A 12,573-nucleotide genomic window follows, 5' to 3' on the forward strand; every position below is an offset into this window, starting at 1 on the left:
GCTGTGTGGTTGATGACCTCGGTAGAAAGAGGGGAAAGTAAGGCCCTTTTGAATGTGGCTAAACTTACAAACATGAACCTCAGTTGTAAAACAGAGAAATGATAACCTCCTTTGCTTGATCTAAAACTGTTCTATAACTGGAGAAAAACAGCTCAAACTCTTGCAGATCTCATATCAAGCACTTTATTGGTTCTGATACAGTCAAAATTGTTTAAAAGTTCAAAATGCAGATTCAGTTGATCAGTAGTAGATGTGTCCCTTTCCTCAACTGAGATACTTCCAATTCCAAAAAAGGTCTTGTTTACCTATCATTAGTAATACTTGACATTTGTATAACACTTTTGAGAGCTCAAAGTGTTTCACATTCATTATTTTGTAAACCTTACAACAACAAAATACAACCCTGTAAGATGTAGTATTATCTCTAGATTGCATATGGGAGGCTAAAAAGGAGCAGCTTATTTACATTTATGGTAGAAGTGAGATTCAAAGCAGGGACTTCCTGATTCATAATTCAGTGCCTGTGGGCCCAATCCTATGCAGTGCACTGTTGCAAACATGCCATCAGGCATGTTTGTGGTCTTCAGCACTGGCCAGTGCTGGGCTAGCGGCAGTGGGGCACTGGTGCTCTGCCACTTCGCAGTCGCATGGACTGCTGGGCAGCAGAGAGGTAAGTGGGGGCGTGGGGGGAGGAGGCATTGCTCCACCGGATCCTGAACCTCTCTGTCGACCCTTGAGTTGATGTAGAATCAAGTAGCCCCATTGTGGGGCTACTGGCCTTATACAGGGGAAGGGGACAAAAGTCCCTTTCTCCTTAGGAGCCTTGGGCACTGCCTGCTGAGTGTGCACGATGCAGCGGCAGCCCTGGGAACCGGGCAGCTCAGGATTGGGCTACCTGTCATTGCACTACCTCAGCTCTCACAGTAAGGATTTTTTCAATTATTTGCAAGCCTGAACTGCTGAATTTTCTTTTGTACATAATCAAGTACAAAAGAAGATATAGGTTGTGGAAATTATGGTTGCAGCAATACAAACCTTAAGTCAAGGCAGTTCACAGTGCAGTTGCTACTTAATTAGCAGGACAAGCCTATGCACGCCTACTCAGAAATAAGTCACACTGTATTCAGTGGAGCTTACTCTCAGGCAAGTGTATAGGATTGCAGCCTCTGACTGCCATACCTCAAAGGTTATAAAACCTTTTTTTTTCTGGCTCCAGGGCTTTATTTTCACTACTCTCCTTAGCTGATAGATGGCTATCTGTATGGGGCAGAAAGCTTAAATGCTAGTTTTCCTGTCTACCCTGTACAGATTAATAGCAGTTCAGGATGATAGAGGGTAAGCAAGGGCAGTAGCCACCCTGTCAAAGATTGAATAGTTAAATGTTTAAAACACTGGAAAAGTTTAATGGAGACTGCAACTTTAGCATAATTTATCGGTGACTTAAGTGCAATGCAGGCTCCAGAGAGGTTTATGAAGTTATGTCCAATTGATTAAACAGCCAGAAATGAACACCAGCATGTGCTGTCCTCTGGACAAAGCCCTACTGAAACAAAATGGGAGCTGTGCAACAACCCAATAATATTGTTGTATAGCTTCCGTCTCTTACTATGTAGATTTACATAGCCATTCCCAGGTGACTGAGCCACAAATATGCAAAACTAGCAGGGTTGAAATACAAGTACCCCTTCCTATGGAAGTCTCTAACACAAGTTTTGAAAGACATATCACTTAAATTTCTTCACCACAGTAATCAGTCAGTCATCACTGAAAAGAAAGATACAGTATGTATATTCTAATGATTATAAGGAAGAGTCCAACCCATTCCACATTTGTGGTATCAGGAAATCTATAAAAATAGCATTCAGTTACATCTGAATTTACAGGAAAAATCTGCACATAAGACAAGAAGTCCACCCCTTGCTGTTTCCTGGGTGGTATTTTTTGCAAAGCCAAACATAATTAGTTTGCTAAAATTAAGCAGTGATGTCTAGCAGATAAGGCTTCCAGCGGTGGCATGTACAACAGGCGGAGAAACCATTCAGTGTTGCTTTCTTCTAAATGAGCAACCTGGAAAGAGAGAATAAAATGACATCCCCCCAACAGCCCCATATTATAGCTGTCAAGGTTTCTTGACATTCTTGCAGTTCCTTGAGCAAAACTCATAATTATGAAAAGGAGAAATCCTATTTGCAGGTTTCACTTTCTGAACTGCTCTCCTTGTTTGTACACCTTCCCCAATATTTAGCTTTATTCTATCTCTTTTGTAGGTTAGACCTATTGCTACTGGAGAGACAGGTAGAAACAATGATGAACAACCCTTTCATCCCTTACTCTTAGCTCCTTTTGAACACTTCAACTGGGAGTGGACTCCACCTGCTCATCCAATTTCATAGCAACATGTTCTGCAAAAAGGTTATTTGGTGTTAATTCACCAGTAGCATATTTTATCTATTAAAAGCATGGTATCATTACTTCATTGGTCTGACAAGGCCTTACTGCTATTTAGCAGCTCTGTTGCCATCTCTGTGTTCTGCAACAGATGCCACTGTACCAGAGGGATAAGCAAGATAATATAGCCCCTCCATGGGCCTGACAAAGACCAGACTAATGCTGTAACTGAGCTTATGTGTACGCCAAATAATTGCATATTCTCCCCCTGCCTCCACTTTTCCTAGTAAGTTTGTTTCGATCAGTGCTTTCCAAACTCCTACAAGGGAGTTAAGAGTGCCATAAGTGTGTGCAGGGGAGAGGCTATGTCAGCAATGCAATCCCCAGGGTCACAGTGCTGCTGGAAGGAGGGTTTTTTTTCAGTGTACTTGAGGGGTTTATTTTTGATTGATTTTTTTACTGTTTTGGAGGGTTGGAAAGCCCTCCTAGTTTTTAAAATACAGTAGATGCCACTTGAATTGATTAATGTGGGACTAAACGCTATGGGTGTGGCATAAACGAGAACCAGTACATATATCTGCATACAGGTGGCTTGATTTAAGGGGCAAGATGATGTCCCCTACCTTCCGTAAGCCTGGCTTTGCCTCCTGTTGGCTGGCACAAGACAGTCGCACATCCAACACATGGCACCACCATCTGGGCATGGCTGAACACTGTGGTGATCTTGTAGCATCCTGAATTTTCAAAAGCAGACATTTCTCATTCAAATGGATACACTCAGTTTTTGTCTCTCCAAAATGAATACCCTCTTAGGGATCCCTCGTGCAGCTTGTGCCATCTCTGCTACACCACTCAACTGTGCAGAACTGACATCTGTCAGTAAAATATGGTTTATTCCCTTGATAGCTGTTGGGTAGGGACTTTGATCACTCATTTGCGTTTGACATTCTGCATTAGACACTATCTTTCTTTGATTCACAAGATCATTTTTTTTCCAAAACAAAGTGTATCTTTCCTTTTAAACGAGTTTGTATAACAAAGGTAACATCTCTAAAGGGTGCTTAAGTGAGGCTTGAACCTGGATCTCTTCCCCAACCACAGCTCTTGTACAGTTTAGAATAGATTCATTTCAGTGGGAATAGTACTAAAGTTGTGCTGTACCACTGGTCAAAAAACTAGTCTCTGTTCAGCAAGGGAGCAGTTTTAAAAAGAGAAAGTGACCCTATACATTTCATTAAGAACATAAGAACAGCCCCACTGGATCAGGCCATAGGCCCATCTTGTCCAGCTTCCTATATCTCACAGCAGTCCACCAAATGCCCCAGGGAGCACACCAGATAACAAGAGACCTGCATCCTGGTGCCTTCATTGATTTATTAAATCCATATGCCCATAAAGTTTCTGTGAATGCTTTTCTAGAGCCTTTAAAAAGGAATTTACAACTACTTAAAATGGTAAAATTCTTGATTTGTTAGTCATTTTATTAATAAAGTTAATTTTTCAAGCAATAAATGCCCATTATTGGAATGCTAAAACAAATATAAACAAGCCTTGCTGAGGGAGAATCAGCATGGTTTCTGTAAGGGTAAGTCTTGCTTCATGAACTTTTTAGAATTCTTTGAAAAGGTCAACAGGCATGTGGATGCAGGAGAACCCGTGGACATGATATATCTGGACTTTCAGAAGGCCTTTGACATGGTCCCTCACCAAAGGCTGCTGAGAAAACTCCACAGTCAGGGAATTAGAGGACAGGTTCTCCTGGATTAGAAACTGGTTGAGGTCCAGGAAGCAGAGAGTGAGTGTCAATGGGCAATTTTCACAATGGAGAGAGCTGGAAAGTGGCGTGCCCCAAGGATCTGTCCTGAGACCAGTGCTTTTCAACTTGTTCATAAATGACCGGGAGGCAGGGCTAAGCAGTGAGTTGGCCAAGTTTGCAGATGACACCAAACTTTTCTGAGTGGTGAAGACCAGAAGAGACTGTGAAGAGCTCCAGAAGGATCTCTCCAAACTGGGAGACTTGGCAGCAAAATGGCAGATACGTTTCAATGTAAGTAAGTGTGAAGTCATGCACATTGGGGCAAATAATCAAAACTTTACATACAGGTTAATGCAGTGTTTCTCAAACTGTGGGTCAGGACCCACTTGGTGGGTCGCAAGCCAATTTTAGGTGGGTTCCCATTTATTTCAATAGTTTATTTTAATATATTAGACTTGATGTCCCCATGGGATGTGACTGCATTTCGGGAAATGTGACAGACCTGTTCTTTTAACAAGCTACTGTGTATACTCTTTTAACAATGATAGTAAATGGGACTTTCTCCTGGGTAAGTGTGAGTAGGATGGCAGCCACTGATTGTTAAAAATTTTCCTGCTTGATGTCACTTCCGGTCATGACAGCACTTCTGGTGGGTCCTGACAGATTCTCATTCTTAAAAGTGGGCCCCGGTGCTAAATGTATGAGAACCACTGGGCTAATGGGTTCTGAGCTGTCTGAGACAGATTAGGAGAGAGATCTTGGGGTCCTTGTAGACAGTTTGAGTATTGTGTCCAGTTCTGGTCGCCATATCTCAAAAAGGATATAGTGGAGATGGAATAGGTGCAAAAGAGAGCAAACAAAATGATTACTGGGCTAGGGCACCTTCCCTATGAGGAAAGGCTACAGCATTTGGGTCTCTTCAGTCTAGAAAAGAGGCGCCTGAGGGGGGACATGATTGAGACATACAAAATCATGCTGGGGATGAACAGAGTAGATAGAGAGACTCTCTTTTCCCTCTCACATAACACCAGAACCAGGGGACATCCACGAAAGCTGAGGGTTGGGAGAGTTAGGACAGACAGAAGAAAATATTTCTTTACCCAACGTGTGATTAGTTTGTGGAACTCTTTGCCACAGGAAGTAGTGATGGCATCTTGCCTGGATGCCTTTAATAGGGGATTTGGACAAATTTCTGGAGGAAAAGTTCATTACAGGTTACAAGTCATAGTAGGTATGTAAAAGCTCTTGGTTTTAGAGGCAGGCTGCCTCTGATTGCCAGATGCAGGGGAGGGCACCAGGACACAGATTGTGTCTGTTGTCTTGTGTGCCCCCTGTTGGCCACTGTGAGATACAGGAAGCTGGACTAGATGGGCCTTTGGCCTGATCCATCAGGGCTCTTCTTATGTTCTTAAGAATGGATCTATTCTCTTTTTCTGCAGGAAATTGCCTGTTCTGTCCCATACCATTGAAACCAGATTAGCAAGAGCAATTCTATACACATTTATTCAGAAATAAGTCCGACTGTGTTCAGCAGCCTTTGCTCCCAGGTAACTGTATAAGATTGCAGTCAAAATGATACAGAAACACTATACATGGTGAAGAGAATTATACAAGTCTATTTAATCCTCTCTTGGCAATGCTCCATTCCACAAGAGAAGGAATGAACAGGCAAGCAAGTGTGGCACACCTTTCCTTATCTCTGACTGAAAACAAGTTGAACTTTCTGCACTACGTGACACAAGAGAATATTTTAATAATACTTACCTGGGCATTTGACGTCCATGAAGTAAGAGTTTGGACTCTGCACCAGACGCTTTTTTTTGTGCTTCCTCCTCTCTCCTTCTAAGGATGGGTGTACTAAGTCCCTAGCCAACTGTACAAGACACCAAAGGCAAGTTATTGCATAGAATAAAACAAAGCTGGATTTGCTAGCTTAGCTGGCCAGATTTCAGTGCTATATTTTTACAATTAACTGAAATGACAGTACCTGTGCAGGAGCTTGATAGAAAGATTCATTTCAAGTGCGTTTGGGCAGAACACTCACTGGAACTTGTGTCTACCCCCCGCCCCCGAAACTTTCTATCTTTCCACTTCCTAACAGCACCCAAAAGCCACCTCCTCAAGCAGCTGCTTGCTACCTCTGCCCCCTTCCCCTTTACACAAGAACTACCACCAGGCAACCAGTACTATTATGTATTAGCAGTCACCATATGGCAAAAGATTATCTTATGACAGCCAGGTAAAGTCATGCTGAACGGAATTTACTCAGAGCTGACTCCATCACAAAGCCAAATAAGAGTAGTAAACAGCAGATCCTGGAAAGAGTATATTGAATAACTGAAGAGTGTTCCTTGGGCAGTCTGCCTTCTTATCTAAAATTAGCCACTGTCACAGCAGTCAGGCTCCTGCTGCTGCAGGTGAAAGGGACAAGTGCACCCACAGAGGGAGAACACCAGCTGTCTAAATCAGCATTCCTCAACATTTGTCCCCCAGCAGGCCATTTCACATGGTCCACTTATTGGAAGTACCACTTGAAGTAACTGACCATGATGTCATCACCAGTTACTTCCAGAATGGGAGGCCAGATGCAACATGATAAACACCAGTAAGAGGCCCAGAGAACTTTTTAGAGCATGTGAAAAGTGCATGCTGGAGCTCTGCCTGCTTAGCAAGTAAAATAAGTGTGTGTGTGTGTGTGCGCGCGTGCGTGCGTGTATGTGTGTGTATAAGTACAAGGGATCACAACAGGTGTGTGCGTGTGAATACACACACACACCTGTTGTGATCCCTTGTACTTATATATGTTGTGATCCCTTGTAAAGTAAAATAAATGTGTATGTGTGTGTGTGTGTGTATATATATATATATATATAAGTACAAGGGATCACCTGTTGTGATCACTTGTACTTTTATTTATATATAAAAGATTATATCAGACAGCTGTGGTGAGACATAAGAACAAGGGATCACAACAGGTTAAATATATATATTTTACTATTTTATGTCAACGTAAAGTGACATATACACTGTGCCTGCTGCGATCGCCCGCTCTTCTGCCTCACCCCCGCTGCCTGGCAGGGGCCCGAGTGTCGCCTGGGGTTTTGGGGGGCGTTCTGGACACCTCCAGCCACGGCCTGCACTGCGCTCGCCGCGCAGCAGAAGGTCCAGCCCCCGCCGCCACTCCTGGGGGCTGCCGGGACGCGCCCCAGCGGCCCTGCGCCCGCCCGCGGCCCCACTCACAGGCATGATGACGACGCGCCCGCCTGCAGCACAGCGCGAGGCTCTCGGCACAGGCCGTCTCGCAGGGACGCGGCGCTCTGCGCGGCCCCGAACGTGGCTCTGCGCTCCCCGCCCCACAGTGTGGCGGCGCTCGGTGCTGCCTCCCGCCAATCGGCGCGAGGGGAAGCGGCCTCGGCCCGCCCGCAGCGCCAGGACTGGCAGGGCCCTCTGCCCAGCCTCGCTCCGACGCCGGGGGTTCGCTGGGCCCCGCTGCCCGCGGAGGAACCGCCGCTGGGCCGCCTTTCCTCACACACACACACACACACACGTATAGTAGTTGTATGTTCACACACAGTAGACACGCACATGTATACACCCATGTACTTCTGCTTTATACACACACACACGTATACACACATACAGTTCTGCTTTGTATACACACACGTACACTATACACACATAAGTACTTCTGTTTTAGATACACAGTAGACACGCACATGTACACACCCATGTATTCAGGCCAATTCTATGGTTGGGATCATTAGAAAGGTATTGAGAACAAAACAGTTAGTATTATAATGCCGTTGTACAAATCGATGGTAAGGCCACACCTGGAGTATTGTGTCCAGTTCTGGTCACCACATCTCAAAAAGGACATAGTGGAAATGGAAAAGGTGCAAAAGAGGGCAACTAAAATGATTGCTGGGCTGGGGCACCTTCCTTATGAGGAAAGGCTACGGCTTGGGCCTCTTCAGCCTAGAAAAGAGACGCCTGAGGGGGGACATGATTGAGACATACAAAATTAAGCAGGGGATGGGCAGAGTGGATAGGGAGATGCTCTTTATACTCTCACATAATACCAGAACCAGGGGACATCCACTAAAATTGAGTGTTGGGAGACTTAGGACAGACGAAAGAAAATATTTCTTTACTCAGCGTGTGGTTGGTCTGTGGAACTCCTCGCCACAGGATGTGGTGACGGCATCTGGCCTGGATGTCTTTAAATGGGGATTGGACAAGTTTCTGGAGGAAAAATCCATTACGGGTTACAAGCCATGATGTGTATATGCAACCTCCTGATTTTAGAAGTGGGCTACGTCAGAATGCCAATGCAAGGGAGGGCACCAGGATGCAGGTCTCTTGTTATCAGGTGTGCTCCCTGGGGCATTTGGTGAGGCCGCTGTGAGATACAGGAAGCTGGACTAGATGGGCCTATGGCCTGATCCAGTGGGGCTGTTCTTATGTTCTTATGTACTTCTGCTTTATACACACACACATGTATACACACATATAGTTCTCCTTTGTATACACACACATGTACACACACTATACACATGTACTTCTGTTGTAGATGCACACACAGTAGACACACACATGTATACACCCATTTACTTCTGCTTTATACACACACACACACGTATACACACATATAGTTCTGCTTTGTATACACACACACACACACACGTATTCACACATATAGTTCTGCTTTGTATACACACACACACACACACACGTACACACACTATAAGAACATAAGAACAGCCCCACTGGATCAGGCCATAGGCCCATCTAGTCCAGCTTCCTGTATCTCACAGCGGCCCACCAAATGCCGCAGGAAGCACACAAGACAGCAAGAGACCTGCATCCTGGTGCCCTCCCTTGCATCTGGCATGTCCCATTTCTGAAATCAGGAGGTTGCGCATACACATCATGGCTTGTACCCCATAATGGATTTTTCCTCCAGAAACTTGTCCAATCCCCTTTTAAAGACGTCTAGGCTAGACGCCAGCACCACATCCTGTGGCAAGGAGTTCCACAGACCGACCACACGCTGAGTAAAGAAATATTTTCTTTTGTCTGTCCTAACCCGCCCAACACTCAATTTTAGTGGCTGTCCCCTGGTTCTGGTGTTATGTGAGAGTGTAAAGAGCATCTCCCTATCCACTCTGTCCATCCCCTGCATAATTTTGTATGTCTCAATCATGTCCCCCCTCAGGCGTCTCTTTTCTAGGTTGAAGAGGCCCAAACGCCGTAGCCTTTCCTCATAAGGAAGGTGCCCCAGCCCCGTAATCATCTTAGTCGCTCTCTTTTGCACCTTTTCCATTTCCACTATGTCTTTTTTGAGATGCGGCGACCAGAACTGGACACAATACTCCAGGTGTGGCCTTACCATAGATTTGTACAACGGCATTATAATACTAGCCGTTTTGTTCTCAGTACCCTTCCTAATGATCCCAAGCATAGAACTGGCCTTCTTCACTGCCGCCGCACATTGGGTCGATACTTTCATCGACCTGTCCACCACCACCCCAAGATCTCTCTCCTGATCTGTCACAGACAACTCAGAACCCATCAGCCTATATCTAAAGTTTTGATTTTTTGTCCCAATGTGCATGACTTTACACTTACTGACATTGAAGCGCATCTGCCATTTTGTTGCCCATTCTGCCATTCTGGAGAGATCCTTCTAGAGCTCCTAACAATCACTTCTGGTCTTCACCTCTCGGAAAAGTTTGGTGTCGTCTGCAAACTTAGCCACTTCACTGCTCAACCCTGTCTCCAGGTCATTTATGAAGAGGTTGAAAAGCACCGGTCCCAGGACAGATCCTTGAGGGACACCGCTTTTCACCTCTCTCCATTGTGAAAATTGCCCATTGACACCCACTCTCTGCTTCCTGGCCTCCAACCAGTTCTCAATCCATGAGAGGACCTGTCCTCTAATTCCCTGACTGTGGAGTTTTTTCAGTAGCCTTTGGTGAGGGACCATGTCAAACGCCTTCTGAAAGTCCAGATATATAATGTCCACGAGTTCTCCCACATCCACATGCCTGTTGACCTTTTCAAAGAATTCTATAAGGTTTGTGAGGCAAGACTTACCCTTACAGAAGCCATGCTGACTCTCCCTCTCAAGGCCTGTTCGTCTATGTTTTTTGAGATCCTATCTTTGATGAGGCATTCTACCATCTTACCCGGTATGGATGTTAGGCTGACCGGCCTATAGTTTCCCGGGTCCCCCCTCTTTCCCTTTTTAAAAATAGGCGTGACATTTGCTATCCTCCAATCTTCTGGCACCATGGCCGTTTTGAGGGACAAGTTGCATACCTTAGTCAAGAGATCTGCAACTTCATTCTTCAATTCCTTAATAACCCTTGGGTGGATGCCATCAGGGCCCGGTGACTTACTGATCTTTAATTTATCAATGAGGTCTGAAACATCTTCTCTTTTAACCTCTATCTGACTTAACTCCTCGGTCAGGAGGGGCCGTTCGGGCAGCGGTATCTGCCCGAAGTCTTCTGCCATGAAGACAGATGCAAAGAACTCATTTAATTTCTCTGCCATCTCTTAAGTCTCCTTTTATCTCCTCTTTCCCTCCCTCACCATCCAGAGGGCCAACCGCTTCTCTGGCGGGTTTCCTGCTTCTAACATATTTGAAGAAGCTTTTATTATTCCCCTTAATGTTGCTGGCCATGCGTTCCTCATAGTCTCGCTTGGCCTCCTGTATCACTTTCTTACATTTCTTTTGCCACAGTTTATGTTCCTTTTTATTCTCCTCGTTAGGGCAAGACTTCCATTTACGGAAGGAAGCTTCCTTGCCCTTCACAGCCTCTCTAACTTGGCTGGTTAGCCATGCAGGCACCCTCCTGGATTTAGTGGAACCCTTCTTTCTTTGCGGTATGCACCTCTGCTGGGCCTCTATTACTGTTGTTTTAAGCAGCCTCCATGCACTCTGGAGAGATTGGACTCTTTTTACCCTCCCTTTCAACCTCCTTCTAACCAGCCTCCTCATTTGGGGGAAGTCTGCCCATCAGAAGTCAAGGGTTTTTGTTAGAGATTTGCCTGGTATTCTTCCCCCAACATGCACGTCAAAACGGATCGCAGCATGATCACTGTTCCCCAATGGCTCAGTAACGTTTACATCTCTAACCAGGTCCTGCATACCGCACAATATTAAATCCAGAGTCACCTGTCCTCTGGTGGGCTCCGTGACTAGCTGCTCTAAGCCACAGTCATTTAGCACGTCAAGAAATCCGGTTTCCTTATCGTGACCAGAACACAAATTGACCCAGTCAATATGAGGATAATTGAAGTCCCCCATGATTACAACCCTGCCCCTCCTTGTCACCTCCCTGATCTGTTTCTTCATTTCAAGGTCCCCATCCAATTTCTGGTCTGGAGGACGATAGCACGCCCCCAGTATTACATCGCTGCACAAGCCTGGTAATTTAACCCACAGAGATTCTACAGTGGAGTCGGACCCACCTTCAATCTCTACTTTGCTGGATTCTAACCCTTCCTTAACATAAATGGCCACCCCACCTCCAACATGCCCCCTGTCTGTCCCTCCTGTAGAGTTTATAGCCCGGGATTGCGGTATCCCACTGATTCTCCGCATTCCACCAGGTTTCCGTTATGCCCACTATGTCAATGTTTTCCCTTGTCACCAGACATTCCAGTTCTCCCACCTTTGCTCGTAGACTTCGGGCATTCTCATAAAAGCATTTGTACACGGAATGCCCCAGGATGGGCTGCTTATTCGCTCCTTTGTCCCCACATCCTCTCATTGTGCCAAACCGTCTATCACATCCCATCACGCTACCTTTCCCAATGTCTTCTCCTACTCTGCCTTTGTCTTGTTGTTCTCTAACCTCCCCATCCTCATCCCATAGGGATGAGGAGTCCCGAACCGGATGCCCCTCGGCTCCTGTTGGCCTTCCCCCAGGGATCAGTTTAAAAGCTGCTCTGCCACCTTTTTAATGTTATGCGCCAGCAGTCTGGTTCCATTCTGGTTCAAGTGGAGCCCGTCCCTCTTGTACAGGCCCCGCTTGTCCCAAAAAGTTCCCCAGTGCCTAACGAATCTAAGCCCCTCCTCCCTACACCACCGTCTCATCCACGCATTGAGACCCCTGATCTCCACCTGCCTAGCTGGCCCTGCGCGTGGAACAGGTAGCACTTCAGAGAACGCTACCTTTGAGGTCCTGGCTTTCAGCTTCCTGCCTAAAAGCCTAAATTTGGCCTCCAGGACCTCCCAGCTACACTTGCCCACGTTGTTGGTGCCAACATGCACCACAGCCGCTACCTCTCCCCCAGCACTGTCTACTAGCCTGCCTAGACGAGAAGTGATGTCCGCAACCTTCGCACCAGGCAGGCAAGTCACCATGTGGTCCTCACATCCGTCGCAAACCCCCCTTTCTATGTTTCTAATAATCAAA

At 45.8% G+C, this 12,573-nt stretch overlaps 1 protein-coding gene across 1 annotated transcript; it reads right to left on the bottom strand.

Annotated features, from left to right (window-relative positions):
- Positions 1 to 167: 167 nt before the first annotated feature.
- RPS27L (ribosomal protein S27 like) lies at positions 168 to 7,522 on the bottom strand. The gene is made up of 4 exons (XM_066635426.1): positions 7,385 to 7,522; positions 5,909 to 6,017; positions 3,012 to 3,122; positions 168 to 2,067 (listed from the first exon to the last, which is right to left on the bottom strand). The coding sequence occupies exons 1-4, from the start codon at positions 7,388 to 7,390 to the stop codon at positions 2,039 to 2,041; spliced, it is 255 nt and encodes an 84-aa protein (XP_066491523.1). The 5' UTR covers positions 7,391 to 7,522; the 3' UTR covers positions 168 to 2,038.
- Between the last annotated feature and the right edge of the window lie 5,051 nt (positions 7,523 to 12,573).

Source organism: Tiliqua scincoides, chromosome 8 (assembly GCF_035046505.1).
Source record: "Tiliqua scincoides isolate rTilSci1 chromosome 8, rTilSci1.hap2, whole genome shotgun sequence".
Lineage (NCBI taxonomy): Eukaryota > Metazoa > Chordata > Lepidosauria > Squamata > Scincidae > Tiliqua > Tiliqua scincoides.